Below are 27,631 nucleotides of genomic sequence, written 5' to 3'. Positions count from 1 at the left end.
TAGGCTCTGGCACTGTTACCTCCCTCCTGCCAGCACTGCTCCTCTGCACGGCAGAGTGCTGGGCTTGCAGAGACCTCTCTGACATGCCCAGCATCGTGCTGACCTCTCTGAGTCCGTGCCTGGAACAGAGCAGGAGGGTCTGAATGTACTCCCCTGTGCTGGCTGGCTGGTTTGCCTGGAGCTGTGGGATGTGCCCTCCTCTGTCTGTGCCAGCTGGCCCCTTCCTGCTGGGAGGGCAGCTGCAGATATGGGGCTCTCCCAGGCCTGACTGTGTCCCTGGATGACTTCCACCCACCAAAGACTCTGTGTGTAAACCTGGGAGTGAAACAACTCAAACGTTCATAGGGCCTTGGTTAGCACCAGCACATCTTGGCAGCTGCTCCCTGCCCTGTCTGCATTTAAAAGGGATTGCTTACAGTTTTTTTGTCTTCACTTTGCTACAGTTGTTATCTAAACTTGTAAGTTCCGTCTTTGTGTTTTTGGGCAGTGTAAGGGTGCTGGATCGCAGGCAGCCTGAGATACAGTCATGGGTTTGTACAGCACTCCATTTTTAATATTAAGCATGCATGATTGCCAACAGCGCTGTGCCTGGTTCCAACCATGTCCTAATTCTGGGGAGGGAGCAGGGGACGGAGAAGGGGCACAGTAAAAGAAAACTCTCTGTGTTCACTGGCTGGTGTACCAGAATGATGAGGTAGGGTTGAAGAACTGAGGCATTTTATGTCATTATAATTCCCAAGGACTCTTTTCCAAGAAGGTACACTGTCCCAATAAATAGCAGCAGGCCAGAGCTAACTGACATGTAAGTGCCCATAAATGGTGAAGTTATTTAAAGTTATTGAAGTTATTTAGCCTTTTACCAGGTGAAAAAAACAAAGTTATCTAGGTGGAAACAAGGAGAGGAGTAAAAATGGGCAGAGTACCAAACTGTGACTCTTTCAAAGTAGCTTGTGAAAGTATCTTGAGGTCGTCTTTCCTAAAAGCCTTTGAAATTCAAAGACTATGGACTCTTGCCTCTTGGGACATGGACCAATTCCTTCTCCTCCTCCTGGCAGGTGCTCCCTAGCAGTTGCCCTTTTTTTCCTCTTTTGAATACCCCTGAATCACAGAGCTTGCTCATTCTGCTTTTTCTCATTGAGGTTTAAAACCTTAAGGACAGTGTCAAAGTAGTGAAGAGGACAGCATGTACTGGATGCTAGAGCAAAGGAAAGGGGGTGGGCAGGAGGAAGAGATGACCGTGTCTCTAGGCTTCTGTCCTAATCCTGCAAACTTTTTCTCCAGTTCTGCAGCGGTCAGCCAGACTTCCTGCATGAACAGCAATTACTTGCTATTCAGCATCATGCTCGGATTATGCTTAAAGTAATCCTAATAATATGGCTAGAGTTTGTGATAAGGCATGGATGGGGTGCTTTAAGCCAAAGGAATGGAGAGGCTGCTGAAGACATGCGTGGGATTAATTAAATAGAAGTTTTGCTTGCTTGGCAAGCAGGGCTGAGTTAGGCCAAGGTCTGGAACTCAAAAAAAGTGTCTCCCTAAAAAGAACATAGAAATGCAGTGTCACCAGTGTCCAGTGTGCACTCCCTAGCATTGGCCCCAAGGAGGAAGGTTAGTCCAAGAGCACATGATCTTTTCAAGAATTACCTGTCCAGGTGGCCCAGTTCCCTGTGTGCTGGTATCTTGTGTAATCCCATGTTTGTCACTGCTATCAAATCAGGAGGCAGCGTTTTGAATCACCCTGTACTCCCGTTGCATTTGTGATTATGTTGTTGGCTCTTGCAGTGGGAACCATTTGGGGCCTGGAGCTCCAGAGCAGCTCACCCAGTGCGGCCCAAAGGCATGGTCATTGCTCACAAGTGTGGCACTGGAGCAGCAGGAAGGAGGTGAAAATGGCCAGAAATTTCACCCTGTTTGCTGGAATGCCTTATGAGTACACTCAGGGTCTCCTGATACAGAAAGTCTGGCAGGTAACTGCAGTTGGTCTCCTGGATATTCAGTTTCATTCCTTGCTGTTCTACTGGACAGGTGTTTACTGTCATATGCCTATGTTAAGCTACTTCACTAAAATGCAACTTATGAGTGACATGTAGTCCAAAGTGCCCAACAGTTCAACACTGGAAAAAAAGATGCTCCTCTATGCCTATAGCTTTATGGTTTCTCACTGTCCTGACTGTAATTGCTTTTGACACACTCATTTAAGGGCAGTAGGGCGGGGGAACAACTCTTCAGCCTGAGTTAATAGGAACCCAAGTGCTGCCTGCTCCTGCCCACGCAGGCAGAGTGCCACAAGGGCAACAGCTGACATGGCTGGCAGCTGCTGCAGATGCAGGAGAAGACAAGTACTCATCTGCTCCCTTACACTGTCCTCCCCCTCTGGTGACAGCATTGCTGTTTGTCCTGCTGAATCCTTATGTGGCTATCGGTACCTGTCTGCTTGAAGGCCCAGAGTATGGTGAAAGGCTGGGCTGCTTCTTAGCCTCTTCCTTCTTATCTGTGTGTCACAGGAGGAAAAAACCTAGACAAAAATAGGTTGTCCAGGGTCATCCTGATGATGATGGCAACAATTCATAGCTGAAGCTTTTGATTTGTTAACCTTATAAAAAGATGCCATTAAATACTGTATTTAGTTCCTCAGGGGAAGTAGCCTAGTTTCTTTTTCATTTTCCTTTTCTCATCCCTGTTTTAACATTAGTGACTCCACTGTCACTATGCTTTGGAAGGACCGTTGGGGTTATAGCTGTGATTGGATGGTACCAAGAACCCATTTCTGCTGAAAATAATTATTATGGTGCATTTTCATCTCAAAAGTCTGATGTAAAATTACTGGAATTTTTTCATTAACTTTCGCAAGCTTAGAAACCTGCATGTGAACGATATTGGAAATTTCTGTATATCTCCTCTTGCTTATCCTTTTCAACAAGACAGTCTGGCAAAGACTGATGCATACCTAACCCTACAGACTGAGGACATTCCTGTTGAAGTCCACAAAGCATTTCACAGGGTATGCATTTAGATACATGCAAAAGCCTTTGCAGGTAAGAATCTCACTTTGCAATAGAGCACATGGTCAGATCCTATGAACAGAATGAGTTTCCACCAACTCTGAAAAAAATCTGACTAGAGGCGTGTGTGAATTCCTCCATCTCCCTAATTTTTTCATTCTCTACTTTGCTGATCCTAACCAAAAATGTATCCTGGTTCATTTCTATTTTTCTAGCTATCCCATCTCCTCTAAACTTTAATCACAGGAAAAAAAAAAGAAGGAAAAAGAAGGGCATAGGGATAGTGTGTGTTAGCCTGTTCTGTATTTTGCGTATCAGCTCCTATTACAGAAATATTAGCAGATCTGTCATGATGTATGTGCATACATGTTGCTCAGGGTACTTTGTAGTGGGTCCCTTCCCTTTCTCAGAAGGAGGGAAAATATCCCCATATGCATTTGCCCTCATCTGATCAGCTGCAACTTGAAGGTACTTGCTTCTTACGTACCTTTGTTATGAAAATGATACTTGGCATACCTAGGAGGCCTTGCATTCTTGACCTATGAATACTGTGAAGTGTCATAAGAAAAAGAGGATGTACAAAGGCACAATCATTCTTAGCATTGTCCCTTTGAAATTTGCCCTGTGTCTTGAACACGTAGGTGTTGAAAATAGACTTACTTCAAGCAGTGTCGTTTTGCTAACGTAACTCAATGTTATCCACCTAAAAGCAGCATGTTACATGTATCCATCCAGCCCACCTGGGGTCTGGGGCCAGTTTCTCTGAGCAGCAGAAATTCATCCCCCTGTCCAGTGTTGGAGACCAGACAGGGGGATGAATCCATTTGGAGGGATTGTGTGGCCATCTCAGCGTACTACATACAGCTTCTGAAACTCCAAGGCACATAGATTTTGATTCAGCAAGTCAATACTTAAAATTTTCCAGAGCAGGGGACGGTGTCTGTGAAGTGACATCATCTCAGGGTACTGAGAGGTTGCCTCAGTGCTTGTCTTGAAGGGCAAGTAAGGCAAAGCTGGTTTGTGCTAGCAAATGAAACCAAAGCAAGTCTCTCAGTTTTATCTTCTGTGTGTCTTTATTGGATTGAAGCTTCGTTTGCCTGTTGAGGCTGTAAACTTCTAGATGCAAGTGTCTTCTACTTCTGCAGTCCTTCCCATAATGGGAGCTCACCCAGGCTGCAACCTACAGCGTAGGTAATTCTTGTCCTAGTACCTGGTGACAACCGTGGCTATTGGTACAGTCAGGGTTCTCAAAACCATCATCCTGTGGCTCTGCAGTTGTCTCTGAAAAATGTCCCAGTCTGAGTGATACAAGGGCCTCATCGTGGCCTGAATGTTGGCTTCAGGAGGGATTACTCATGTGAACAGGTTCAAACCGGGAACATGAAAGGGCTCCTCCACTCATCAGTCTGCTATTTGGGCTCTGGTGTTGGGGTGGGGTGCTAACACAGCATCGTGAAATGCCAAAGCATTTTGACACAGCCTAGCTTTAGGCCCAACGTTTAGCACTTACAATTGTGATTGTATTGATGACAGTGATTTTAATTTCTCAGATTAGGTAAATAGCTTAAAAAGTAAAAAAAAAAAAAAAAAAAAAAAAGATGAAAAGATGACTTTCATACCTGTGCATTTACCTGGGTCGTGAGGTTTCTGGGATGGTGCTGTTGCATGTGAAACAGGAATGTCCTGCTTGCTGTAGCAAAGGGCTGATTCACTGGCAGCATAGTAGGTGTCATCTTCCCTTTTGTCAGCTCCTCAGGTATATTTTACCCTTGCAGTAAACAGAAAATTGATTTTTAAAAATCTGGTGAAACCAGTAACATGCAAGTCATGCCTGACCTGGAGCTGCCCAGGCTGTGTAAGGAGAGGTAAATTTTAGGGCTGTAAAAAAGCTTTTCTCCATAAGGGTGAAAAAAAAATAAAATCAAATGTTGTCAACTTTGAGGTTGCAGCCAGGGCATCGCAGTGTGGAAACTAAAGCCATGTGCCTCAGCAGAGAGTCTGTGGGTAGGGCAGGTTTTGGGGATGGGTGTCATAGAATCAAAGAATGGTTTGGATTGGAAGAGACCTTAAAAATCCAAAAAAGTTCCAATCCCACTGCTATGGGCAGGGACACCTGCCACTAGACCAGGTTGCTCAAATCCCTGTCCAACCGGGCCTTGAACACTGCCAGGGATGGAGCAGCCACAGCTTCTCTGAGCAACGTGTTCTACGCTCATAGTGAAGAATTTCTTCCTTATATCTAATATCAGTCTCCCCTCTGCCAGTTCAGAGTTATTTCCCCTTGTCCTATCACTACATGCTCTTGTAAAAATTCCCTCTGGAGATTTATCGTTGGCCCCTTTAGGCATTGGAAGGCTCCCCAGAGCCTTCTCTTCTCCAGCCTGAACAAGCCCAACCTCTTGAAGCCTGTCTTCATAGGAGAGGTGCTCCAGCTCTTGGATCATCTTTGTGGCTTCCTCTGGACTTGCTCCATCAGGTCCACACCCTTCTTATGTTGGGGACCCCAGAGCTGGATGCAGTGCTCTGGGTGGGGTTTTGCAAGAGCAGAGGGGGAGAATCACCTCCCTTGAACTGCTGCCAACACTTCTTCTGATGCAGCCCAGGACGTGGTTGGCTTTCTGGCAGGCTCACATTACCAGGTCATGTTGAGATTCTCATCAACCAACACCCCCAAGTCCTTCTCCTCAGGGCTGCTCTCAATCCATTCTCTGCCCAATGTGTGTTTGTGCTTGGGATTGCCCCGACCCAGCTATAGGACCTTGCACTTGGCCTTGTTGAACTTCATGAGGTTTGCACAGGCCCAGCTCTCAAGCATGTCAAGGTCTCTCTGGATGGCATCCCTTCCTTCCAGCATGTTGACAACACCACACAGCTTGGTGTCATCAACATGCTTGCTGAGGGTGCACTTGATCCCAATGTCCATGACCCAGCGCAGTGCGCCTGTGGAAGTGAGATCGAAGACTGGGCTGAAGAAAGACTCCTGCAGTAAGCCCACCTCCCTACTGTTTGTATAAAAATGGTGAGGAGATGGATGTTTTTGTCCACCCTTGTCATCTGGCACAGTATGAACTTGATTTATGTATACAGAAAGCAAGTCTGTATAATTTTTCAAATATGTTCTTAAATGCAGTGTTTAAAGTATGTTCCCCAGTGCAGAGGGAAAACATAGGAAATTGTATGACACTGAGAGGCTAAGGGAGACCCATGCGTTCTGAGAACAAAAGCAGAATGAGCGTCGGAGTACATCAAAAGGAAAACTGATCACTTTCTGCTTTTGAAAGGCATTAATATTTTACAGCTGCCAGTTTTGAAGAGTGTGCAGGTATTTATTGGTAGTGCCACAGCTACCCAGTCCTGCGTCTTGAAGGAGGAGAAACCTGTTTTTCAAGTTGTTCTGTTCGCTTGTCCCTCTGTGGACTGTGTAACTCTGTGACTATCTGGAGTTGCGGTTGTGTATTTCTACACAGGCTGCCCTTCCTATGAGGCTCCCAAGGGTTTTTTTGCCCCAAAAGCCATTGGGTCAGACCCACCGAGAATCATACCTTAGGTGTGTCTCTGGCTTCCCCTGGTGCTTGGATGCATGGACCAGGGCCCGTCCCTTTGCCATGTCATCTGCCAACTGAAGCTCATCATATTTTAAAATGCACTTTTTAAGCAGATAGTATCTTCAGGTTCAATAATAAACTAATTATGTGCTTAAAATAGCACAGGCGAGGGGTCCTGTTTCAGATTAGTCTACATAGCAGAAATGCCGGGGGCTGTTCTGGAGATTGCTTGAAGGCTTTCTTGCGGGAAGGTCTCAGGTGCCTGTGCCGGCTGTTGAAGAGCTTGCTCAGGCCTGATCAAACTCAGTCAGGCGACAGCATATCAGATCTATTCCTCTCATCAGTCACACGTCAGCCGTAACTGTCACCAGATTTGCAATTTAACATGCGCAGCTCAACACTTCCAATTAATCCAGCCTGGGTATTTAACAATCTATTATTTCAGAGCTAGCACTTCACTGAGCCACGTGCGAGGCAGCCCTGCACTTCAGTAAGGCAGGAGCCCTGGAAGGCTGTTTTCATGCACACAGATTTTACTCTTTCCCTGCCACTGTGTGGTGGAAGTTATTGCTGGTGTGGTTGCGTTTCACAGGCTTAGGAAGTGTTAAAAGAAATCAACACATGACCATGAAAAAATGTCAAAAAATGAAGATTATAATAGGTGATTCAGCAATGAGAGGCTTCTGTGATCTTCCATGAGAAGCTACTATTTTTAGTGAATTATTATAAGCTGTAGCATCACTCACATTTATTTTTAAAGGCATGAAAGAACGCCCATGCATGTTTCTAAATAGTCGATGTATAGTAACGGCCATATGCTGAGAATGAGCAAAAATAAAGCTGAGCACTCTGGTTTCCACACCGCCTCGTGAGGGTTGTGCTGGGATCTGTGCATCTAAGAAACGAAAAACAGAGGGATTTTTATTTTTTTTTCTAGTTGTTCTTTCTAGCAAAACAAACCCCAAGCCGTGGGGGTGAAAGTCTGCCTCACAGTAAAACTGCATTGTTTTCACTGAGGTCTAACTGGGTGACCACTGAGGTTTGTGAGGACTCCTCCAGTAGCTTCAGCAGCTGGTGGACTGTAGCTGTGCTGACAGTGGTAGCTGGTTTTATGACACTTACTGTGCATATATTTGGGTTGACTAGTTGCATGTGCCTGCTCTTCTTGTGGGGCTCTGTGGCATGGAGGAGGAGAAATGCAGCAATGCTGTGCTGAAAGGGCTCCACAAATACAGAGTGGAGTCATTTCCAAAGTTCCTACAGTGGAAAAGCTTCAAAGGCTGGGGCTTGCCATTAAGAAAAATATAAAAGAAATAAAGGTGCTGGTGACGCCACTCCTGAACAAATGAAAACTGTTTTGATCGGAGTCTGCAAAACCCCAGCCGTGTATGTCTTATTGCAGCCTTTTTGTGTGCAACTCCTTGGGTTTAAGTTCAGTAAGGGGCAACATCTTCCACTTTCTGGCTATGTTTGTGTCCCAGTCAAGCCTGCACTGAGGTGCCTTGGGATTTTCACAAATCAGCACCTTGCAAGAGTCATGCATTAAAGTAAATGCCTGCTGATAATTAAGTTAAATCCTTTGATGGAAATCAACTGTGTTCTTCAATTTGGGGCAGCTGTGAGATGAAGTGTGTGGAAGGGAGTAAAAAAGGCAGCTCTTGACAAGGTGTCTTTAGCAGCCTCCTGATGTTGGTGCTTGCCTCCTGATTCCCAGATCCTGTTTTAACATGGAAAAGCATCGGTATAGCATGCAGAGGCGACAATTTATATATTACGGGGCTTCCTGTAGCAAATGGTGCCTGGGATACCTGTCTCCTGATGCTGGGAGGAGTTGCTGAAGAGACTTTGTTCTTGCTCCGCAGCTGCATTAGTTAAAAGTATCAGCATTTTCCTCGTTCTCTGCTTCCTTTCTCCCAAACACCCAGTGGAAAAAAATATATGACAACCAGCATGCTCTGCTCACAGCAAAACAAATGTTATTTATTAGAGTCCTCCTGCTGTCAGAGGATATCTGACTGTAAAATAACTGGAGATTTTTCTGCTAACTGGAAGCGTGATGCTCTGAGACAATTTCCAGGCAGTGTGTATTTTCAGCTAAGTTTTATTTGCGTCAGCGTAGTGATTTGCAATATCACTGTTTGCAAAGAGTGAGGCAGCAGTTGTTTTAGCTAGAATTAATTTTTAAGGTTGTTTTTCTGTAATTAAAAACTTGATTAAGTTGTAACTCAGTTCCCATAGCTCTATGCACCAAGATGTTTTTCTTTTCAAAAGGGAGAGCATGAACTTCCTTGGCAGGCACGTGGCTCACATACTGTCCTTGTGGCAAGGAGCAGCTGGGGTGGTGGGGAGTGAGGCACATGTTGTTAGGGAGGGCTTGTTTTCCCTGTGCTAATCACCTTCTCCTGTTGTAATTTGGCACGGCATGGCGCCCTGTGTGTAGGATGGAGGCAGATCCACGGATTGCTTGCCTATCTGAGCCAGCACATTTCAGAGGATAAATCTTCGCTGCACTTCATGTTCTCCCAGGGAGCTTTAATATCCCTCAAGGCTTTCTTCTCTTCCTAGGGGTTGGGAACGATGGGCAGAGACGGAGGCAGAGAGCTAATTGCAGTGAGGGCCTCTTCTAGCTGTTCCTCTACCACCAAGGTCAGCAATACTTCTTTGAAGGCTGGATGAGGAGGGGAATCCATAGAGCCACCCTTCAGATGCTGAGCTGATTTTTTCTCCCTAAATCTGTAGGGATATTTTTCCCTGTTTTCCTGCATGAGGGCATGCTTGAGTAGGGCTGAGCCTGTGTCACCCTGCTTATACTTTCCAGGCCTATGAGGCCTTTGCCAGCCAGGTGTGAAGGGATGTACCCTGCAGGACCTTGGTGCGCTCTCGCTGCCTGCTTCTGCTGAACATCTGGTGGGATTTGCGGAAGCTGCCTTGGGAACTTGCAGATGATACCAGACAGAGAGTATCGAAAACATTTGGGTGTCAGGAATGATTTCTTTTTCTGTGTGTAATTTGCTTAATGCCCCTCCCCCCCCCAACTTCTGTAACTTTGAAAGAATATAACAACCTGGAAGACATAATATTTGTTTTTATATGGAAAACATGTATATTGATACATGGATGGATGGATATTGTGGGAGGACTTTCCTTATGATTTAGTTCTTGCTTTTACTCTGGTGCATCTCTAGAGCACCCTCACTACTTTATGAAATTATATCTATTTTTCTAGTTTGCAAAAACTCACGGGTAAGGGGTGGCAATTCTGAGACCTTTTTGGGTTGAGGATTTCAGAGTTCCTTGAGAAGAGCAGCACGGCACCCTTACAGAGCTAGGCAGAAAATGGCTGTATGGAACCAACAGATTGGTACTTCCTAAAGATCTCCTTGCATGGACTCAGAAATCCTTTTCACCAGAAATTCCTACATATGTGCACGCAATTGGCAACTTTAATTATTTGGAGTCACTATTTTCTTGATTACTTGCAGTTGAATCTCACTGAGGACTTTAAAGCAAACAAAGTGTAAAACTGGTAGTTGAGGCAAATTTTGAGTTACTTCATGAGAAGGCACTGGTCTGAACGGGTGGGCAAAATATGCTGGGATTATTCACAACCTCCTATTTCAGCAGTAGCTGAATGCTAAGAAAGCAGTTTGTTTGTTTTGCTTTTCTTAAAGAAATTAGCTTTAGTGGAGGCCCTCTGTAGGGGTGTTCACCCCAGAGGAGGTTTGTGCTATAACGTTTTGAGCAAGGTGACATAGGCTGGAAACTGAAATTCAAGTGAGCAAGCAGAGCCATGGGGAAGAAGGGCTCCCTGCCGTCAGTGGAGGTTGATAAACTGGAGTTATTTTCATGGCTTCTTTTCGGTGGTGTTAGATCTGATGTCTGTCCCTACTGTGTGGCCAACAGAAAACTTCATATGGTGAAATTAGAACATGAAATATGTTAATACAGTATAAAATAAAGTGTAATTCTCTCAAGTGAGCATTAGCAGCATTTACGGGTCTGCAGATAGCATTTGTTTTTCTCCCATCATGTCCTGGTATCCCACTTGTTAAAATAAGCAACTGCTTTTGATTTATAGCTTTAACTTTACAGTTTAGGAGCCTGTATCTGAAATAACGAATTAGCTACTCACTAGAAAACACTGAAATAAAAACAGACCAGTGTGTAACTTGGACTCGGCAGCCACCAGCTGCACCTCATCTTGCTAATCTTTAGGCTTGCTTTTTTTTTTTTTAAAGTGAGGGCTTTTAAGAGTTAAGTTACACAACTCTTTTTATTTTTAAAGCCAGTGGATTCCTTGTTGCGTTGTTGAAGATGATAAATTGATACCACATGTTGCTCCCAGACAAAAAAGACTCTGTACTGCAGTGGAAGCACTTGCAGCTGGTGTCTGAGTTTATGGACGGGCTCCACAAGGTAAACATGGCTTGGAAGAGGCTGAAGAAAGCACGGGAAGGGGGAATTTTCTCCATTTTAAAGGCTCAGGCATTTGCTGCTGTTGCCTGACCAGGGCTGAGTGTTGAAATAATGTGCAGTCCTGTCCTCCCCGGGAGACTTGTTCAAATGTTCATACTGAATGAGGTATACGGCATTTTGGCAATGTTTGAGTGTCCTCTCTGGGAGTTTACCCATTTGCAGTCGTATCAGAATATCAAGGGAGACACGTGTAATTAGGACATGGTAGTTGATTTTATTTATTTCATTTTTGTGAGCAAAATGTGGCTGGTTCCCTCGAGGAGCATTAACTGAACAAAATGCGGTGCAGTGGGCTGATGTTTGTGAAAGCTGAGAGCATGGCCCTGAGTTTGGGCAAGCTGCTGCCACCCCTCATGTTGCTGCCCTGGCTACAATGGGCACCCACCCCACTGCACCCCTTCTCCTGAAACCATCGGCCTAAGCCCATGCAGGGTAGTAGCACTGCTTCCCTGTGGCACTAAGCTACCCTCTGCTCACACAACACCTGCCCTGCCTCATGTGTTCTTTGGCCCTAGGTCTTGCTCATCTCCACGGCTGGTCGTTCTTCCCTGCAGGACCACTTCCCCAGGGGACTGGGACCCAGCTGGGCTGGGCTCACTGCCATATGGGATGCTCTTGATCTTAAATGAAGGAACCTTGGGCTTCTGGCTCTTAGCAGAGCACACAGCATTCTTCAAGTCCAGTATAAATAGTAACACTATTAAAGGGAGGAGCTCATTGTATTTCTTTCCTACTCTGCTCTTGTACAGTCCATATGTTGTACCCATTGGTGGTATCTGAGCTCTTTCCAAGGTGTCTGCAGCCTGGCTAGCATCTGTCCCATCTACATATGGTCTCTAGGGCAGATGATGGAACTTCCTTTATAGATCTTTTAAAGTTTCTCATTGCATTTTGGCATGGAAAAATGTGTTATGTTTCCATCATCATGGCCTAATCTCTCCCCCACATAAGTCAAAGACAAATCTTCATTAATTTCAGCAGCAGCAGGTTCAAATGTTTAACTGTATTTTTGTAAGATGTATATTCTTTGCTTCCCCACGTCCTTTATGGCTTATCACATGGTCATATATTACTAATGCACATGGTTGTGAGAGAAGATTGTCCCATGATATTTTCCTATAATTTAAGCAGATGGGAAGATTATTTGACAGCTCCAAAATCAGGTAGAAAATACAGTTATTTCCATCCTATGTGGCCTGGTAGCACAGCACAACAGCCTTTACTAATGTGAGTTGTCAGTCTTGGTGACTCCTGTAGCAAAACTTGCATGTGAAAGGATAATAGGATCCAGCCCTAATTTGATTTGGCAGAGCATCCAACACAAGGAGAAACCAAGAAACTCAGATACTGTTGCTGAAGAGGTTAGCGGAGGAGGTTACATGAAAGAAGTGGGTTTTAAGGCAGTGTTTGAACAGAGGGTGGAGATAGGGTACACAAAAATAAATTGGCCCATAATTATGCTTAAGGAAACAATCTTCCTACAGAAGAAAAGTAAAGAAAAACAGAAGCTGGAGTGTAAGTAGCATATTGCTTAATGTAAAAGAAAACAAACTGCTCAGATTTTTTACAACCACCAATTTTCAATGCAGAAGTATTATTACATTATTATTTGAGCAATACCAATGCTGAGCAAAAAGATATAATAAGAAGAAAATTACACTTGTGCCTACACGTATCCACACATGAAGGACCCCTCATCCTGAAAGGTGCCTCAGTCTCACAGTTTTACCATTTAGGACTTTTCATGGGTTTAGACTAAATAGTTTCATACTATGGCTACCACCAGCACAAATAACCCATTTTATGATGAGAATACTAGAGGCTGAGAACTATTAGCTGCTGGCGCTTTGGCTGAGTGTTTTTATATCTGCAGCTATGTGGCACACTGTGTATGCCACCTTGGGTGTTTCTTTTCTGTGTTCTCTAAGATTTTTGTCATGAGAAGGAGTCACAGCGCTATGTATTCTTATACCCAGCATTTATAGGTGGGGAGCAACATGGTTTGCATAGCTCTTGTACCCATGTGTAGTGGTCTAGCTCTGGTTGTCCTCATCCTGTCGCTGGCTCTTTATGAGGCAGATGTTTTCACACGTGGTTGTCCATGAAAGTCCTGGGGGATGAATGTGACAGCTACCTGCACTGATGCTGTACAAGCTGGAGTATCAACATTTATATTTATTTAAAAAATAGCAGTTCTCCTGCCAGCTGGGAGAAATGTGAGCAAGTAGGCAGTGGCACCTACTTATTAGAAGTTAGAAACAGACTCTTGCCAGACTCAAAATGTAGTTAAAATGTCATGAGTTAAATAATAAAAATCTCTTTCCTTCCTTAGACTGAAGAACTATTATGCTGCAACTCAATCCACTGTATTTTGATGGCATGAAAGTCCCTTAGAAAAGGACAAGTTTATAGCTGAGGCACTGACTCAAACTTCTCTCGAGTATGTCTGCAAAGTCTGGTCTGCTGTTTTGTGCAAATTGTTTAAAACATAACAGTTGCTATTTTGAACCGTGGTCCATATGATTTCTCTTTTCATTAAGTGATAATCACAACCGCGTCTGCTGTCTGCGTGTGAGAAGAACTTCAGGCGTGTTTTCCATTTCACAATCTGACAAAAACCACAACACTTAACAGGGAGAAAAAAGGCATTTCATACCGAAAGGAATTGTTTAAAAAAAGCTGGGCTGTATTACTTTGTACATCAAACGTGTCTCCAGTTCGCTTATGTCAAACATCCGTTTATATTAAGGATGCAAATGTCAAGATGCTCGTGAATAATTTGTTGATTGATTCATTCTTTCCCCATTTAACTCTGGAATTTTTTCAGTACCTTGTAAATGAAGGAAACTTACTCTGGATGGTTTGATTATGCTATGGTCCTGTGGACTTCGTGTTTTTAAATCACGCTGGTAGAACAAACATAATTTTTCGCCTCTTTATAGATATACCTGGTAATTGCCAAAATTTAAGAAAAAAGAACTTGTGTGACTTTTTAAACTTGAACATCTTTAACCTGGAGGAATAGCATATCTGTTTTGTCAAAGGAATATGGGATAGCTCCAAAGATCTTCGGACTTGCACATGAAAGAAAAAACAACCCAAACCTGGAAGCATTCTCACTAACAAATACTACTTGCCTGTCCTTTCTTCAAGCCATATTTTAAGCCCAAGATCAGCAGGATGAGGAGAGTGGGATTTTCATGTCAGTTATTTTGGTTTAAATCTGGAGCCTTTTCACTAGGGTACCATGCACTGGTTTTCTTGGCCTCTTTTCTCATTCTGAGGTGATTATCGTTGTTTGGAGCCAGCGTAGGCTTTGGATGGTAGCTGTTGCTGACTAGTGCAAGCAGGTAATAGGCAAGATCAGGCGGTGCACAGGCCCCCTCAAAAGTACTGTATTTTGTAGCATCCTGTACTGTGCGGGGTATCCAACTGCGTACATCAGCTTTCCACAGCTCCGTTATCTAGCAGCTTACAGGGACAGGGATATCGTCGTGTACTGTGTCACATCTTGTTTTGAAGACTATGAGGATAATATAGTGAGGGGACAGCTGGCCAGCTACTGCAGTACAGGCGTTATTCTGGTGCCTCTGATCAAGAGAGAAAGTACAGCTTAGTCATGCACAGAGTGCCTGTGGGAGAGGAGCAACAGCACTTGCAGTTTCCTCAAGAATTATTATAACAAATACACAACACATGCCCATGAAGAATTAAAAAGACATTTGCAAAGGCTGTGATGAGTGTGACTACCCCTCCAGTCAGATTTTTGCAGTGCCTGTGCAGTTTTTATTTCAAGGAACTGATGGCAAGATTGCTGATAGTATAGAGAGAGGTCTGTCCTGAGTCAAAAGTAAGGGGGGAACATCTAACTCCTTGCTAACAGGAGTGGAGCTCCTGAGTGAAGGAGTGGAGCTGTCATGCTGCTTTCCTTAGGATGCAGCTTTTGGGAGTGTAGAGATGGACACCAGGAGCACACAGCTAGTGCAAGCATGGGGCTTATTTACAGCAGCATGCTGGCAAGCTGCAGTCACACTCCAGTCTTTCCATATTCACCACCCAAGAAACCCATAGTGATGTCCAGGAGGGTCTAATGCTTTTATTCATGTTGCTGTTTTCATGTGATGTTGGTTTAATGATTGAGATTTGGGCAGCAAAAGAAGTGGGGTGCCAGTCTTGACATTTTGTTTTGTTCCTTCCTGCAGAATTCTATCCGGCACAACTTGTCACTCCACAGCCGATTTGTCAGGGTGCAGAATGAAGGCACTGGGAAAAGCTCCTGGTGGATGATCAATCCAGATGGTGGGAAAGGCGGCAAGGCGCCCCGGCGACGCGCTGTGTCAATGGACAACAGCAACAAGTACACAAAGAGCAGAGGGCGAGCGGCTAAGAAAAAGGCAGCCCTGCAGACCGCCCAGGAGACGAGCGAGGACAGCCCTTCTCAGCTCTCCAAGTGGCCAGGGAGTCCCACCTCCCGCAGCAGTGACGAGCTGGATGCATGGACAGATTTTCGCTCCCGTACAAATTCCAATGCCAGTACGGTCAGTGGCCGCTTGTCACCAATTTTGGCAAGCACCGAACTAGATGATGTCCAAGATGATGATGCTCCGCTTTCTCCCATGCTATACAGTAGTCCATCGAGCTTGTCCCCTTCAGTAAACAAACCATGTACTGTGGAGTTGCCTAGGTTGACTGATATGGCTGGGACAATGAATTTGAACGATGGACTGACAGATAACCTCATGGATGATCTCTTAGACAACATAACACTTCCTCCCTCCCAGCAGTCACCCACAGGAGGGATGATGCAGAGAAGCTCCAGTTTTCCATATGGTTCCAAAGGTTCAGGGCTGGGTTCTCCATCAAGTAGTTTCAACAACGCCGTGTTTGGGCCGTCGTCCCTGAATTCCCTCCGCCAGTCACCCATGCAAACCATTCAGGAGAACAAGCAGGCCACCTTCTCTTCCATTTCTCATTACAACAACCAGACGCTGCAGGATCTCCTCGCCTCTGATGCACTTAGTCACAGCGATGTCATGATGACACAGTCTGACCCACTCATGTCACAAGCCAGCACAGCTGTGTCCGCCCAGAATTCCCGCAGGAATATAATGCTCCGCAATGACCCCATGATGTCGTTTGCCGCACAGTCCAGCCAGGGCGGTCTGGTCAATCAGAGCCTGCCCCACCACCAGCACCAGTCCCACAACTCGTCTCTTAGTGGCAGCCGTGCCTTGTCCAGTTCCATCAGTAACATAGGCTTGAGTGATTCTAACACCTTGGGATCTACCAAACATCAGCAGTCACCTGTCAATCAGTCTATGCAAACACTTTCTGACCCGCTCTCAGGCTCCTCTTTGTACTCCTCTAGCATGAACCTCCCAGTAATGGGACATGAGAAATTCCCAAGTGACTTGGACCTGGATATTTTCAATGGGAGCCTGGAGTGTGACATGGAGTCCATTATCCGCAGTGAACTCATGGATGCAGATGGGCTGGACTTTAACTTTGATTCCCTCATCTCAGCTCAGAACGTTGTCAGTCTGAATGTGGGGAACTTCACTGGTGCTAAACAGGCTTCATCACAGAGTTGGGTACCAGGCTGAAGGATCTTTGAGAACAGGGAAAATGGGCAAACAGGTCAGTGCCCCGTAGATGTGGCAAAATAATTGGTTCCTTAGTTTTATTGGAGTTTGCACCAAACCCTTAATAATTAGCACACATTAATAATATTAATTTGGCTTTTGATGGCTTGCTATATGTTGGTATGCAACAGGAACAACCAAGAAACATTTGGAGGTGTGGAGGGAAATGATGCTAAGCTATAAAAGCTGTTTAGCTGCAACACTGTCAGCACACGTGTGATGCTTTGTGTCCTTCCTAATTTAGGCATGAGAAATAGTAATGACAAATCAGGCAAACCAAGGTGGAATATTTGTGGGGTTTAGGAATCACAGAGCTCCAACTTGTAGTCTTTGAAGTCACAACAGATGAATTCTTCTCTGCAGCTGATGCCATGTGTAGCCAAGATGTGTTACAGAGGGAGAGGGCAGTCAGTGGAGCAATGTTAATGCAGGGGAGGAGAAAAAGTGTCTTTGCATGATCAGTGCATGCACTTGAGGATAGGGAGTGTGGAACAGATCTGGACTGAATTAGAGTCGTACTGCTGCTATGCTAGCAAAACTGCTTGGTTTGGGGGTTTTTAATTGTATTTCTTGGGGAAAAATCACCTCCAAACAACCAGTAAATGGAGGAATTAAATGATGAGGTAGCAAAGGTGGGATCCTGGTCCCAGGGGTGTCATGGGTTTAATGTTTTAAATGCACTAAAATTGTTGGCTTATCCTCCCTGGAACTGGGGTGGGTATCACTTTCACTTGGATTCCACCCAGAGAATGTCTGTAGGTTTGGGTTCTGACATTGGTGCTTTTCACATGTTAGCCCTCTTCAGATTAATTTTTTCCAGATTGTTGTGTTTTTTTTCCATTGCTTCTTTTCCACAGCTGGGGTCATTTGAACTTGTAAACATTGTTTCTGTCACCCTTTCTGATTCTGCAGTCTCCTGCCCATACCTCTGCCTGCTCACATGTACGTGTTCACTGACTCATAGGGTAGGTGCCACACAAAGTGCCCTTTCTCCTTTGTTTATTTATTAGTATAAGGGAGTAGATTTCAAAATATAGTAAGATAAAAGGTTAGCTATAAATAATTGAAAGTGTTCTGTTAACTTCAGAATAATATGTAGAGTATCCCAGTGGTGAGGTTAAACAAGGTATTCATTCACCTTGCAGCTTACTTCCAGCGCTCTAATTTTCTAGATGAAGGATGGAAAGGAGTTAGTGCCTTTGACTTTATGGTTCTTAATCTGTCCTTTTCATCTTTAATTGCGTTTTCATTCTTGTGTTTCACAGTTAGATGTTCAAGGGGAAGCTTTGCAGTAGGTGAGCAGCAGTGGTGAACCTCCTGAATGTCTTCTTGTGTGTATGGAATACCCCAGGAGACGTGTGCTGTGATCTGCTGTCTGTGAGGGAGAACAGGACTGCACAGGAGTCCTTCTTTCAGCAGTTCTGCAAAGCAGCACGCTCCAGTGGAGCGGTTGGTTTGTGCAGTCTTTTCTCTGTCAGTGGGAAGATTTCCTCTGGTTCTTTCACATCTTCTCACTCAAAGCAAGAGTGTTTCAGTGCGTGGCCAGAAGACAGGCTGCAGAAGTGAGCTGTAGAGGACACCATGTCCCCCTGACCCCGCATGTCAGGGCCCTGCATGTGGCCCTGTGGCCAGGGCCACAGCTGAATTCTGGTTTTCCTTTAGTTCCAGTGCTGGGGAGCTTAAGGAAAGGGGAAAAAAATTAAATAATTGACTCATGAACCAGGAGGCAAGATTTGCAGAAGGTTGCACTTACTGATCGGTTCTGTCTTCCTCCAGGTGCACGAGCTGTTTGGATTTAAAAGTCCTTTTTACATGAAGTAAAAGAAAAGGCTGTAGGAACTTTATCGCTGTGAGACATCTAACAGTACTGTCTGACAGACGGGGCCTAAAAGATAGGTGTTATTGACACCTTTGCTTGGCACAGGCAAATAGGACAGTCTCCTACTTTCATAGCTTGCTTTGTTGCGTATAGGCAGAAGTGGCTTGTTGGGAGACCTGCCTGGGCTGTGCAGAGGAGGCACACCACACCACCTCCTCACCTCAGCTCACTGCTGCCTCTATACCCCAGCCTGTGCCATTCACGGAAAGCATATCCACTGTGATCTTTTTCAGGCTGCTCCCTCTGAATAGAGGAGCTGACACATCTGTATGAGCAGAGTCTCATTGCAAAGGACAGATTTATTAACGAGACAGCTCTCCACGGCAGATTACTGTCCAGTCATCTGTGGAAGCCTCTCTTACTCTTTCTGATAAGTGGACTGGCTGATGCAGAGTGCTTCTGGTATCAGGTGCAAGTGCAGATGATTTCTGCTGAGCTGGTTCATCAGCACCCTTCCTCGTCTGTTAAGCAGCGCTGTTTGAGAGTTTGTCTCCCTATGAGCATCTTGTATTTTGATAGAGGCTCCTCATGTGACATCAGGTGCAATCATTCTGAATTGCTCTCTCAGTTACCTCTTTGCTTTGCTTTAGCAATAGGGACCCTTGAATTAAAGTCTTCTTTTGGCAGCATTCATGACCTCCATAATGAATCTTCACAGGCTTGAAGACTGGGGAACACTTTGAGCAGAGCAGCATGGTGCTTGCTCATGCTCAGTCCGTTTCAGGAGGGCAGCCAGCTGTGTTTTGCAGGCAGGCAGAAGCAGTTGCAATGGATTATTCGCATACCTGGGAATAGCGAGTGCTGTGTTTTCTGTGAAAAATAAGAGAAACTTTGGAGTCAGTTTTCAGGAAGGAAAGAAAGAAGCAAAACCATGGGTATTTAGTTTATACGTGCTCTAGGTATAGAGGGGGATTTACTTTGGAAAAAAATCAACTGCAGTTTCTTCACAGGAGAAGTAAGAAACCTGTGCAGAAAATGCCATCGTTGTGGGTTTCATGGCTGTGCATGTTTGCTGCACATAAGCCTGTGCACGGTCCCTGGAGAGACCCTTGCCTGTCCCACTGTGCTGCCCTTGTGCCTGTGAGGCTGCTCATGCCCAGACTTTCAGAGATTCCTCATTGAGGCATATAAATGAATTTGGGTTTGGCTTGTGGTTTTGTTTGGTTTGGGGTTTTTTTCTCTTACAAGAAGGAAAGGAGAAAATCAATATGCTCTTCTTTTGCTTTATTCACTCAGCCATAATTTTCCCTTCTTAAACTGGCTGGGCCTCTATTCCCCTATCTCTGCCTGCTTCCCAAGAGCACTGGATACACCCTCCACCTACTCAGATAATCATCACCTTGTTTCTTCAGCTTGTTTATCAATAAAGATATCACTATTTCCTCGCCTGTCTCTAGAATACCTTTTTTTTTGAAATTAATGGGTCCTCTGTTAGCCTGTAGTCCCCCACAGCTCTGTACTTTGCTCCATGGTCCTTCTCAGCCAGCAAGTCCCAAGAAAGAGTAGTCCCAAAGAGACTGTTAAGTTCAGAAGCTGGTGATCAACTACTGCTTCAGCCAACATTTCCTCTGGTATCAGGCATCCAAGAAGTTTCTTTTACCTGGATTGTTTTAGCGATCCAGTTTACAGTAGTGCGACGCAGGCAGTGATGCTGGCAGGGCTTGGGCAGGAGGTAGAGGATGGCTCAGGGCAAGTAGGGCAGTAACTTCCTGAGCTGGTTTTGCTGTCTGAAAAACTCATCTATCTGCATCTTCTGAAAGAGATTTTAATGTGCCATTTAGGAGGATGCCTCTGGGCTCTGTGCTGGAGCCACATTGACTTGTTTGAAAACTATAAGTAAAACACTTCACAGGTCAGTTAAAGTCACTCATTTCCCCCTAGCATCATCTTGGTCCTTCATCTTGTTATTGTAGCAATAGAATGCACAAGCTACTAATAGCAGCGTCATGTAATGCTTGCACGATTTGATGATTAACATCTCTCATAAAGCAAAATCCTAGGAAATGTAACAAAAGATCTGTTGGTATTTCGTTACTCCATATCAGTTTGAACTACTTGCCAGTTCGTTAATTGGTGTTCATTCTGTTTCTGAGTGAAATTCATACCAAAGACGTATGATAGGTCTGAGGATGACTATTCGCTACAATGCTATCTTAAAAGTTGAAATAGGTAGTAAAAGATCTCCATTTGTATGGAGTTTCAAATCAGAGGGCTCTGTACAATATGCCGTGAGGAAGGTGATTTTTGTTCTTTACCAGAAATCTTCTTTTCTGCTTATGGAAGCTGAAATGTGGAAACTAGAATTAGTGGACCTCTTCCTTAGGATGCTGACTGCCTTGGTACCATAGCTTCCTCCTCAGTTATGTTCAGCAGTGAGGTTTTAGGGGTAGGCCTGCAGGTTTCTTACAAGGAGCCAAGATGGTTTTGGCTGACTTTAAAATACCTAAAGGAAATTCAGGAGCAGCAAATTCTTCTGCTCCATTTCTAACAGGTTAGTGGTTAAGGAGGTGGTGCACTTCTAACATTTCAGTGTTGTTTCAGCCAGCCCAAGTTTTGAAAGGTGGTTTTGTGACTAGCTAAATGCCACGCTCACCAAGTTTAGTCTTTGAACAAAAATATCTGTGTGGAAAGCGTATTTTACTGGGCACAGGGATCCTATTAACTCCCAAGAAGCCTGCCCCAAGCAGGCTCCTCACTCCCTGGCCAAGCACCAGCGGCATGGGGGCAAACTCTGTGCTTGTGGCTGGTGGGGAGGAAGAAAGGGAAAGCTGGGCAAACCCTGCTGGGGCTGCCCCCTGTGCGGTCCCACTGACCACAGTGCCCCTGGAAGCCCTATGCACACAGGGGCCAGTTCTAGACTTACAGGGATGCTGTGGCTTTTGGTGTGTGAAGGCAGCAGGAGCTGACACACAAACATAATGAATTGCTTATTCCTTCTGGGAGTAGGGCTTTTTGGGCTTGGTGGCTTTTTAAATCTGGGTTTATGTTTTGGGGTTTTATTAACCTGGGGAAAAGGTCTGTAAAAACCAGGATTGCCTCTGCAGGCTTGTGTTGCGAATGTGCAGCAGCTGGAGCCAGGACAGTGGTCTGATCTTGTGGTTTGGGTGTTCTTCTAGTGGTGTTTTATATAGATATATTTTTTAGTACATCATGCTTTGTCATGTGATTCAGCAGCAATAATTAGGCAGAAACTTGCTGTCCCTGCAGATGCCAAGATTACAGGATGACATACTCTCACCAGATGACAGCACAAACTGATATTTTTAGAACAGCCCACATCAACTGGTCTCCCCAGTGCTTTCCTCCCTGGATCAGCAGCACACAGGTTTTATTACAGAATGAGTCTTCACAAACCATCTTTCTCATGTGAATGAGCCATAATGATTGTTTAGAGCTGCAGATCAGTGTTGGTCCCCAGACATGCTGTTGCCTGATAGCTGGGCTGGTTACAGGTGGTTTTTCATTTTTCTTTTCTTCTTGTGAGCCAGACTTTAAATAGCCGCCCTAAAAACATTTTCTTGAAGAAGTGTGTAATAAGGGATCCTTTTTATACACATAGCGTCATGCAGCTGAGGTCGAGATCTTTCTTCATAACAATTCAGCACTCAGCCGACGTGATGAACTGACAGCTGGTGAGGTTTAAGTCTTGTGTTGATGACAGGCAAAGAGCACAGGTATAGCATAGGCAGCAGGAGTGCACGTATTTGAGTAGTACTGTACATAAATAGTCTTTCTGTCCTGGCCTGGGGAGGGAGGATGAAGGAAGGATGCTCATGCAATGCCAGTCTGGGCTCCTGGTGCTGCCGGTGAAGAGTGTCAAGCAGGATGCTCCCATCAGCACTGTCCCTGATGCAATGCCACACAGTGGGTGGGGACACTGTCACCATTAAATCAGGTTCCTGCAGCTGGGTAGTGGGAACGCTCTACTGCGGTCCAGTCTATGGGGGCTTTTCCACTCAGATTAGTGCACAGGGTGACAGTTGTTGGAGCCTGGTGGAGTAGACTTCTGCTGAGCAGTAATCGGGTGGACATGCAGCTCAGCTGAAGGAGGCTGCTGTGTAGCTGTGGTTGTCTGCCTTTACTCCAGGAAAAAAGCCGCTTTTCCCAGACCATGCCATTGCGTTTATGCACTTCTACAGCTGAGCTCAATATCTTGCCTGTTGTTTTTCCCTTGTACTGTCTGCTTCTGCTGACTTTCATAGGCAATTTATTTCATACAAATGTAGAGAAAATCTGGGTTTGAGGAAGGACTTTCACTCCCTTGCGTTTTCTACCACTTCTAAGTCCTGAGAGAGGATGTCCTGCCTTATATCAACATGGTGGAAGTCATTTTGTATGACCTGTGTGAGCATTATTGTCATGTCGTTTTCAGCTTGCTGCAGAGGAAAGTGAGAACACTTCATAGCAGGGAGGATGTTTTAAATTTTTAAAATAGACTTGGTACCTGGCAGAGAAAAAGAAACCCTCTATGAGGACATTCAGACTAAAGAGTGCGTAGCACGTTTCCATAGTGCTATAAGCCCATAATTCAGGATGTTTCCAGCCATGCTGGTACCTTTTACTCTAGAAGCGGCTCTTATTCTTCAGATTCAAAAGCAAAATACGTGTCTCGTCTTGGCACAGGTGCAGTAGTTATCCATCCTTTTCTGATCCATAGTAGAGGTCGCCTTCCTTGTGCTTCAGAGTGCCTAAAGAAAGCACCATTTTTCAAGCCCATGTACCTTACCCCTAACAGAAGATGTATTTTACAAGCATTTTTGGCCTTCTTCCTGTAGTCCAGCAGCATTTTGCCTGTGAGGTGCTGTGTTGAATACCCAGGCCGACGTCTGTCAATGGCAGTGTCACCCATAACTGACCGGATTTCCACCCTATTCCTCAGGCCCATGAACAAAAGGCAAGGGATAAAATTTACAATAAGGCTGCCAAGTAAGAAGCCTGGAGACTTTGTAGAGAGGTGCTGTTCTGTATCTAGCCTCTGTTGGCCAGAGCAGAGGACTGAACCCAGCTAGATGTGATGCAATTGGTTATCAGCAGTGCTTGTGCTGGAAAGCCAGCATAACTGCACACTGACGTATCTATGGGTGTAAAAACAGTTCTGTCAGCATATGGTCTTCTTGTATGGACAACAACAAAGTGACATACAGTGGAGTCTGCATGTGCCTGCTCCTCTTGCAAGGAAGTGCAGAATTTCCTATGAATCTGGTTGTTTAGCATCCTGGTTGGCCCTGATACATTAGAGAACCCCAACCTACTTTTCCTTTCAAGTGTGTGAGCATGGATGGACCACTTTCTGGGTGTCTCCTTTTCATGTGTACAGTGAGTAAAAGGGAACTTACCCACCACTGGCAGTAAAATGAGCTGCCCAGAAGAGTGGTGAATGCTCCCTTGCTGGGAATATTCCAGACTTGACTTGACAGGGAGCTGGATAACCTAACCTAGGGCTCTGCCTTCAGATGATGCGGAGTCCCTTCCAGCCCGGACTTTTCTATGATTCTGTAGACAAGTGGGATATCACACATATCAATAGTTGTGGCACCTCACTACAGTTCTGGGCAAGCCTTTCGTCCGAGGGAGCTGCTACAGGGTGAGAGAATGATCTCCTGTCTTTAGTTACATTTACTGCCAAAATACTTGATTGTCTGCTGTGGTTTGCAGTGTTTCTTGGAGTGGAAGAACAGCAGCAGAAAAAGAGACATTTTTGTGCTTTATGTGCATGCACAAGTACCAGCACAGCAACTTTCTAGCTCCCATAATTTTTAGTTCTGTGCCAGCATTCTTCCTCTTTCCATCCTTCTCCCTCACTCTTTGTTCCCAGTTCTGAGCTAAGAAAGGATCTATTTTTGTGAGTAGAACTTAGAAAAAGTGAAGTTGCAACATGCCTGAAAGTTCATGAAAACACATTAAGTTGCCAGCTCTTTTTTCCCCTTTGGGTTTCTCACCATCACCTCAGTGTTGTCTCTCAGCACAGATCCATCCTAGTGCATCGTACATGAAGCCTCTATGGTGTCACTGGCACACCTGCCATGGCATCAGGGTTCCTAATTTTTATTCTGCTTGAACAAAAAAATCTGGTGCTGCAGTTTGTCAGTATGGAGTGATTAGCCGCAGTAGTTGTCTTCCTTACCTGTTTCTAAATAAATACTGTGTATTCTTCAGTCTTCAACTGGGAAACCTCAGGCAGAATATTAACTTGTAACCCCACATAATCAAGTCTTGCTTTTTGAGCCTACCTCCATTTTTGAGTAGAAACTGCATTGCTGGTGGCAGTGACAAGGGGCAAAGGCACCAAGATGAATACACATCTGCCACTAAAAGACGCAAGTTTACTCCCAAATGTTTGCATCCGAAGTCTCTGGACAGTAAAAGCAGTTACTAGGATTTCCTCTGCCTGGGGAGTTGTTGCAGAGTGGTACCCGGGAAAAACACTTGTTTTACAGACCTCCAAGTGGTGATACTTTTCAAGAGGCAGTCCACTGAACAGGAAGCCTTCCAGTCAAATCAGGATGTCCTTGGTAGGCTGCTGTACAGCGAAGTTGCGTGTTAGTAGTGTGGTTCCTTATACCATAATTACATAAAGGAGCACATAACTTTTCTTTAACAGAAAACTATATGTGCTGATTGTTATTTTAGCTTACTGATAAACTTGCCGCCAGTGCACATTATCTGTGCCTCGCTCTGGGGAGCATTGATGCATCACCTTTTCTATTCTGAAGAAATTTCCCGTTTATATTATGCAATTGTTGCATAATTGGCACCACTGGGGATCAAAAGGAGAAAGCAGCACATGGAAGGTGATCCTTCAGAGCTGGTCTGACGGTGCATGAGCTGGCATGGGGCTTGGAAGACAGCTATCCAGTTAAGTGGCCGAATGATAGGAGACAGAGATGAGGAAATGTTGCTGCTGGAGGGAAATCACAGCCAATGGCTTGGCCATAAAGTAAAGCAAGAACAGCATTTGTAACTGGTCAGTAGTACAGTAGAGGGTGGGAAAGCAGAGAAAAGGACAGAAGGGATGTTTCATCTCCCACATAATTGCTTGCAAGCTGAAGAATCAGAAAAGACAGAAATACTTGCTTTTTGTATGGCATTTTTCCACCAAATAGGATAAACACATTTAGAATCTAGGGTTCAAAACGTCTGTAGAACATGAGAAAGCAGTAGTTCATCCTCACCTCTAACTTAATGCTTTTTCTGTTTGTGTTTTAAAGTGGTTATTTTCACCAGTCATATGCATCTATGTTTGCATAAGCTGTAGCTTGGTGTAGTGTTACAGGTTTTTCTAATGTCCAGCAGATCAGACTTATATACTGAGGAGGTCAAAACAGCCATAGTGGAATGGCTTCTACTTCCAGTGTGTGCGTGCATGTGTGCAACAGAACCCAGAAATCAATGCATTTCTGAAGACTGCACTCTAGAAAAAAGCCTTCACTATCTTCAGAGCAAAGTCTTAAGAAAAGGAAGTCTCTAAGAAAGTATAAATTCCTCCTTCCTTTCTACTCCCTGATGATTGAAGGTGGGCTTCAGGTTTGGCAGAGGAGCTTTTCAAGGGAGAACTGAGTTTTCCAAGGTGTGGCTTAAGAAGTACAGGCAAATATTTTCCAGTAATGCCCTTTTCGGGGCAGCCTGAGAAACAAGAAACCATGCCGCGTGTAAGTGGGGGCTCTACTGCTTTGCAGTGGCAAGTTGGCAAACGCTGCTCTAACCTACTGACCCTGCTAGACTTCACCTTTATTGTACCCTTCCTTGCCCTCTGTTCTGTTGTTTGGTTTTTTTTCATCGCTCCCTGTGCTCATACCTGTGCTGCTCTTATCCACCAAAACAGGACACGATAGTAAAGACCAAGAAAAAGGATAAAGTGGGGACTGGAGTACTTTGCCTGAAGAGGAGTGTGTTGCCCTTAGAGGACAGCGTTGTCCTGGCTTACTCATCTACCTCTGCAAATTCAGGGAGACACTCCGGAGGATGAGCTTTTCTCTGTGGCTGTCAGGAATGTGAAAAAACCTCGTGGTGGCTCAGGATGCAGCTGGAGATATTTTGGGACAGGGAGAGAGGAACACTGGGGAGTTGTGCTTGAGGACCACTGATAAATGGAGATGTAACTGGAGTGGCTGCTTCCCTGCCTGATACAGTTTTCATGGCTATGAAGCAGCAGGCCACTAGCTCAGGGTTAGCAGAGGCTTTTTGTGGAGAGAACGGAAAGCGAGAGTTTGTGAGTCTATTGTGGACTTTAATGGAGTAATTTGAAGGCAGGCAGGTTAAGACTTTGATCTGCTTCTTTTCTTTTTTATCCATTATTCTTTTTTAATCCATTTGCAAAGTCCGTGTAAACAGAAGTGTGAAATTGAAGTTGGGTTTAGTTCTACTAAACAAATCTCACCTCAGCTGCATGCCTGTCTCCTAAACATTTGCACTGTCTGCAGGATGGGTGTCCTCAGGAAAAAATACTGGGCAGTGCCACTTCCACAAATGATGCCCCTCGTCATCTGTCCCCCAGCTTTTTCTCTTACCATTTTGGTTCATAGTATATTTTACATGAATTTTTAATTTAAACATTGAACAGTACTTTGGTACTTTCTCTGGAGTTTCTGTACTCATTTACTTTCAATTAATGGCTTCATTCAAAGTCAGCAGGACTCCTCACATGAGCCGATGCTGTGCTCAGCAAAACTGGTGGCTGCATGAGAGCAAGCCAGCTTGCTGGGCTGCAGCATGCAAGAAGTGAGCCTTGCCTTCCTTCAGATGAGGTTGTGCTTCGGGAAGTCACCTGTTTCCAGTCCCCTGGTGCTAAGACTTTAAGAAGTAGAGAAAAGGGCATGCACTCATTTGAGCTGCATGCAAGCTGCTAACCAGGTTTTACTGGGGGTTACCAGCCCTGTCTGGGTGGATATCTTCTGCTGACCTTGTTACGGCCATCAGGACACACCAAATGGAGTCGTTGCCAGGCAGTCACATTAACGAGCGGCTAGCGTTAATTTGCCCTTTGAAAATGAAGAAATCAATAATGTTGATCCAGGCAGAAATCCCTTTACTCACAAAACAGTCTATCCCAAACCCTTCCCCATAATTAAGGCTAAAGACAAATTTTGTTTG

The 27,631-nt window shown here is 44.8% G+C and overlaps 1 protein-coding gene across 2 annotated transcripts in view; it reads left to right on the top strand.

Moving 5' to 3' along the window:
- FOXO3 (forkhead box O3) overlaps positions 1 to 27,631 on the top strand; it is an 89,380-nt gene that overhangs the window by 60,307 nt on the left and 1,442 nt on the right. Inside the window, exons 2-3 of one of the 2 annotated variants that reach the window (XM_080614506.1) lie at positions 10,830 to 10,960; positions 15,223 to 16,657. In XM_080614506.1, coding sequence (XP_080470632.1) covers positions 10,877 to 10,960; positions 15,223 to 16,623 — 1,485 coding nt within the window. In that variant the 5' untranslated portion in view covers positions 10,830 to 10,876 and the 3' untranslated portion in view covers positions 16,624 to 16,657. The remainder of the gene's footprint in view (positions 1 to 10,829; positions 10,961 to 15,222; positions 16,658 to 27,631) is intronic. The other variant, XM_080614505.1, reaches the window with a different exon arrangement.

Source organism: Psittacula echo (assembly GCF_963264785.1).
Source record: "Psittacula echo genome assembly, chromosome: 4".
NCBI classification, from domain to species: Eukaryota; Metazoa; Chordata; class Aves; order Psittaciformes; family Psittacidae; genus Psittacula; species Psittacula echo.
The sequence above is the reverse complement of the archived record's forward strand: the minus strand, read 5'-3'. Positions and strand labels throughout refer to the sequence as shown.